The 6,678-nt window shown below is 39.7% G+C and overlaps 1 protein-coding gene across 1 annotated transcript in view; it reads left to right on the forward strand.

Annotated features, from left to right (window-relative positions):
• The window catches only part of LOC124376005 (TANK-binding kinase 1-binding protein 1-like), a 9,811-nt gene extending 8,699 nt beyond the window's left edge, over nt 1-1,112 (forward strand). The window contains 3 exon segments of the mRNA XM_046834858.1: nt 283-671; nt 913-937; nt 940-1,112. Coding sequence (XP_046690814.1) covers nt 283-671; nt 913-937; nt 940-1,040 — 515 coding nt within the window. The 3' untranslated portion in view covers nt 1,041-1,112.
• The last annotated feature ends 5,566 nt before the right edge of the window (nt 1,113-6,678 follow it).

Genomic DNA, 6,678 nt, shown 5'->3' on the forward strand with positions numbered 1-6,678 from the left:
TCACAGTGGACATGCACCTACGATGACAATTTCAGACCCTCCATGATTTCTAAGTGGGAGAACTTGCAAAATAGCAGGGTGTTCAAATACTTATTTTCCTCACTGTATAAAGAACATCTTCATTTAATAAACATGAATTGAATTGAATTGAATTATTATAGATATAGTAAACAAGAATACTGCAGGTGTAAAGTGAAATACAGGCCGCTTTAGTGAAATAGAGATTTTACAGTAGAAACATTTTGATGTTTTGACGTTGATACAGTTTTTCCTCCTCTACAGTACTGAGGCATGGCCCCGCCTCCCCTTCCTCTGACCCCACCCATCCTCACACTCGCTCAATGAGATTACACTTCCAGGGCCGCCGTAGTTATTCGGACATGGCCGACCCCTCAGTCTCTCCTCACGTCGTCCACAATCCAATTTCCACTCTACCAAAGCGCAGGACTGCAAGCCATGCCCACCTCAAACCAATATCCACCGGGCCACGCCCATCCTCTGCCCACGGGGCTCTGGAGCTCAACTTCCAGCCTGACTCTTCCCCTGCACCACTGGCCACGCCCCATCAGTCTTCAGAGGATGAAGATGATGAGTGGGCGGGACTCAGGATAATGACGCCCCCCCACTCGCACTTTCGCAGTGAGCACGCTCAGTCCTGGCCATCAATCAAAGTGAGTTCTTTCTTTCTTTCTTTCTTTCTTTCTTTCTTTCTTTCTTTCTTTCTTTCTTTCTTTCTTTCTTTCTTTCTTTCTTTCTTTCTTTCTTTCTTTCTTTCTTTCTTTCTTTCTTTCTTTCTTTCTTTCATCCATCCTCTGTATTTTCTTTATTCTCTCATTCTTCTCCTCTCTTCTTTGTTTCTTTTTTTTTCCTAACTGAGATGTTCCTCTTCTTTTCAATCTTTCTTTCCCTCAGTTGTGGATGAAGGAGGAGGAGAGCGACACCGGAGTTGTCCTCTCTGTCAGCTCTCCTTCCCCACCGGCTTTCCTGATGATGCTCTGATCACACACATCGACACACACCTGGAGAACAGTAAAATATAACACACACACATGGTTAACAATAAAATATAACACACACACACACACACACCTGGAGAACAGTAAAATATAACACACACACACACTGAGAACAGTACAATATCACACACACACACACACACACACACACACACACACACATGGATAACAGTTCAATATCACACACACACACACACACACACACACACACACCTGGAGAATAGTACAATATCACACACACACCTGGAGAACAGTACAATATCACGCACACACACACACACACACACACACACACACACACACACACACACACACACACACACCTGGAGAACAGTACAATATCACACACACACACCTGGAGAACAGTACAATATCACACACACACACACACACACACACACACACACACACACACACACACACACACACCTGAGAATAGTATAATATCATATACACACACCTGAGAATAGTACAATATCACACACACACACCTGGAGAACAGTACAATATCACACACACACACACACACACACACACACACACACACACACACACACACCTGAGAATAGTATAATATCACACACACACCTGGAGAATAGTACAATATCACACACACACACACCTGGAGAATAGTACAATATCACACACACACACACACACACACACACACACACCTGGAGAATAGTACAATATCACACACACACCTGGAGAACAGTACAATATCACACACACACACACACACACACACACACACACACACACACACACACACCTGGAGAACAGTACAATATCACACACACACACACACACACCTGGAGAACAGTACAATATCTCACACACACACACACACACCTGGAGAACAGTACAATATCACACACACACACACACACCTGGAGAACAGTACAATATCACACACACACACACCTGGAGAACAGTACAATATCACACACACACACACACACCTGGAGAATAGTACAATATCACACACACACACACACACACACACACACACACACACACACACACACACACACACACACCTGGAGAACAGTACAATATCACACACACACACACACACACACACACACACACACACACACACACACACACACCTGGAGAACAGTACAATATCACGCACACACACACACACACACACACACACACTAACACTGTGAACTCTTTTCACACTCTGTGTTTGTTGATGTTTGTGATGTTTACAGTCTACAGTTTATTTTTTATTTCTAACCTCAACATAACAACTCACACAAAAACCTTTAATTTTATTATAAAGGTCATACATTTTAAATACGATCTCACATGCAGTCTGAGGTTCTGATTGGTTAAGAGCTGCTTCACAGTGACATCCTGCAGCACCTTTTATTTTTTATTGTATTGTTCTTGCAGAAATAAGCCCCGCCCCTTTTTAAAGTTCTGATCCTCCATTTATTTTCCCAGGACATTCAACAGGGATGAACATTTACAGCAGAGCTTTTTTATTTACTGTTTTCATTGCAGTTTCCTTTGTAGCCAGTAGAGGGCTCTAACACACACACATATACACACACACACACATATACACACACACACACACACACACACACACACACACACACACTCTGTACCAAGGCCACTTTGTGTTCTGAGTGATGAAGCAATATTGAGCAATAACACTGATCTGATCAACACTGTTAAAAACACCGGTTTACGTACAGTATTTACTCATAACTGAGGGATGTGTGTAAAGTGTGTGTCATGTAACATTTCACTTTCCCTGTGAATCGTTCAGTTGTCAGTTTTGTTAAGGAGAGATCGCACTCAGTCTGATCTAAGTTTTAATAATGATTAGATTATTATAAAAAATGTGTACATTTGACTTCAGAAGCTGAAGACTGGAGCAGATTAAAAATGAAAGTTATCAGATTGTGATGTGGATGTTGTTGATTTATTTATTAATAGAGACTGAAAGCATTTTTGTGGATTAGGGCGTCTGCTAAATGCTGTGGATGTAAATGTCGTGTGTGTTTGTGTGTTAATGAGTTAGAATCTGTTTGTTTTTGTTGCTCGAGTAAATCTGTAAGTGTTCATGTTGATGTATTTGATCTAAATCTCTCTCGAGAAGGGCTCATGTTGGACTCCAACTACTGACTGTTTAAAGCCTGAAAAGAATTCAAATAAAAATACACAAAAATAAATAATTAATAAAAAATGCCTAATTTCTGCACTTTCTGCTTCCACTAACAATGAGAATAAAAGCAGTATGAAATAACTTTTCTGTTTTCCTGTTTTTTTTCCAGCAGAGAAGTTTATTACTACAGATAATCTAATTATTTTCATGACTGTTTTGAACTTGAATGTAGAAAAAAAATGTAAACACTAACATTCTGTAAATATTACAGACCACATTTTTGCCTTTAAATTCTGTTATTTTAACACATCATTTACAAATTTCAGTAATTCCACATATCCACACATTTCTTAATGAAATGATTTATTTGATGTGCTGAACACTGCAGTCTGCTGCATGAAGTGACCACACAATTAGTGAGCAGTTTAATAGTGACTGCAGAAGTGGCACTGAAAGCTCGTGATTAGCGACACCTGCTGGACATCATAGTGCATTTATTTATTTTTCTACAGAACGTGTGTATTTTGTAGCTCATTCATGTTCAAGGAAGAATGTTCTTTGCATTTATATGTATGTTGTTACCACGTGACTATATCACCATGCCATTTGTTTACAGATAAATAATTCATCTAAAACAAGGTGGAAAAAAGTGAATAATGTCTCATTTTCTCAACAATGGATCTCATTTTGCAGACTGGTATTTTTCTTTTTACTTTGTTTTACTAAAAAAAAACAACTGACTATTAGTGAACATTTCTTTTGGTTTAAACAGAAAGTCTTGGTCTCTCTGCTGCAGGAACAGAGACGTTCATCAGATATGTTTCAATACCATAAATAAATGGCATCTCATCAGGTGTGTTATCAGATTAACTAGGACATTTTTACCTGTGTGTGTGTGTGTGTGTGTGTGTGTGTGTGTGTGTGTGTGTGTGTGTGTGATATATTGTGTGAGTCTTGATCACACCTTACAAGAAAACGTCTTTCCAATATCTGAGGTAAAAGGTGCAGGCTATTTGTTGGTACCCTGAATAGCGATTCTACAGTAGGGGTGGAGTTTTTCTTATGAAGCCCCACAGTTATATAACAGCCTCCAAATTAAAATCCTACAGAATTCCTCAGTATTAACTGAAAATTACCTCAGGGTGTTTGATTAGAGATTATTTTAAGTAGATCAGTTCCTGCAAACAAATCTGCTAACACGTAAAAAATAAAAACTAACACCTCCTCAATGAAGAAATCCCTTTAAAAAGCTTTACTGGTGGAGACTAAAATCACATTTTTTTGTTTTTTTTTTCAATGTAATTTACAAATTAATCATTAACGCAGCGATAGCATTAGCCTCTCCTCACTGTTCAAATCTCCTCACCATTAGTCACACAGTACACTGGAATATACAGTTGGCGTGAAAGAGGCAGATGTAGAGGACAGGGGGGTGTGGAGACGGATGATCCACTGTGGAGACTCCTAATGTGAGCAGCCGAAAGTAGATGAAGAAGATATAAGCCTGAGATAATACTGAATACTGAGGTATTTAAGTAATATAATATATAGACAGTTAGTTAGGTGTGCTCCTGACTGTTGGAGTGAGAGTGAACACCATGGTGAGATTAATAGAGCTGTCTAAGGCTTTAAAAGGTGGAATGTAGCAGCTTATTAGTCTGGTAAGGGGGTTATAAAGATCTCAAAAGAATTTGAAATCAGCTGTTCCACTGTCTTAATAAAGTCTACACTGCCAACATGCCCAGGTCTGGTCATCCAAGCGAATTCATCCAAGGACCTACTGAAAACTAAGAAATAAAATTCCTGGGATGGCCAAGTTAATGCCCAGATCTTAATCCCACTGAGATGCTGTGGGGTGACTTGAAACATGCTGTAAATGCAAAAAAGCCCTCAAACATCTCACGGCTGAAAGAATTCTGCTCTGAGGAGTGGGTCAAACTTTTCTTATACTGATGTCCAGGACTGATAGATGGCTACAAGAAGCATCTCACTGAAGTTATTTCAGCCACTATGGGTAACACTAGCTAGGGGGTAGGGTGTCCTAACTTTTTCCTTATTTAGAATACGCATTTGTTGTTGATACCATTTGTTTAATGAGTAAAATAAGGTTAATTTTGTTGTTTACCTGTAATTAAACAATTTTCTTTAGGTGTGGAACTCTCCAGTTGCTTTACTGTTTGTACTGTTAGCTGAACATTCGGCAGAATACACCACACAATCTTTTACTGGTTTTTGATGATGACGTTTTGCTGGACATTGTAGTTGGCGAAGCCGCGGTGCTCTTCAAACACTTTAAGACGAACTTCTCCCCGAACTCTGCTGCTTTGTGTTTTACTGAAACTGGCTGAATAACGGTCCAAAACGGTGGCGTGGCAGCAGCTCGCAGCAGCTGCTCCAGATCAAAAATAGTGCTACTTTTACTTTGTAGCCCGCCTTACTTAAGATATGGACGTCGGAGCAACCGGTGTCCTTGTATTCCACCGTCGTGGTAGGAACAACAGTCCAGGAACACAGAAACAACCCCAACAACACAACAATCGATGATCTGCGGCAATAGCTATGCGACCTCTGCGCGCTAGAGGCCTGGTTCTACAATTTTTCAAATAATGTCCAACATAATAGCATAACTCTGTAGTAGAAGAGTCCGGGTGCTGAACTGGCCTGCCTGCAGTCTAGACCTTTCAGCATTTTGAAAATATTTGGCGCATCATTAAACGAAAAATACGCCAATAAAGACCCAGGACTGCTGAGCAGGTAGACTCCAATATCAGGCAAGAATGGGACAACATAAAACCTGAGCAACCGGTTGTTGACAGTGGTAAACACGGCGCAGGTCACAACCCCCGTCTTGAAACCCTCTGTGAGGTATATTTGTGAGCCTCAGGAGCCTCAGCGAGAACTGCGAGGAGTGCAAGCTCTGTCCTCAGAGATTGCCGCTCGGGAGTGGAGCGATGGCACTGACATGCAGCCGGCTCTCTCGGGAACAGACTTAGCGTTAGGAATTTGTTTTGCTCTTTTTTTTCAGACGAACATTTGACAGGCAATTCAACACATACACACAGAGCGCTTCGTAAACAAGCAGAAGCTGGCGCTTGCCTCGCTCCATGTGCATTTTAAACTTCCGGGTCATGATGTCACCCCGCTGGAGTTGACCAGCGTCCAATTTTTGACTGATTACACACATTATTTCAGAGCGTGAACACTCGGAGGCGTTCCCAAAGCGTTCTAACAGAAGGTTTGACAGATAAACACTTCAGAATACTTCTTCAGCTCACAAATAAATACATACAAAAAAATAAAATAAAAATGATATATGATATATATATATATATATATATATATATATATATATATATATATATATATATATATATATATATTATTTACAAAATATTTTAATGAAAAAGTTCTGATGTTTATTTAAATGATGATAATAATTATTATACAATTCTATAAATTATACAATAATATCAAATTACATCATCTGTTAAACACACACACACACACACACTTTTTTATCAGGCTGTATATTTGAAT

This window comes from Silurus meridionalis, chromosome 22, assembly GCF_014805685.1.
Source record: "Silurus meridionalis isolate SWU-2019-XX chromosome 22, ASM1480568v1, whole genome shotgun sequence".
In the NCBI taxonomy this organism is placed as follows: domain Eukaryota; kingdom Metazoa; phylum Chordata; class Actinopteri; order Siluriformes; family Siluridae; genus Silurus; species Silurus meridionalis.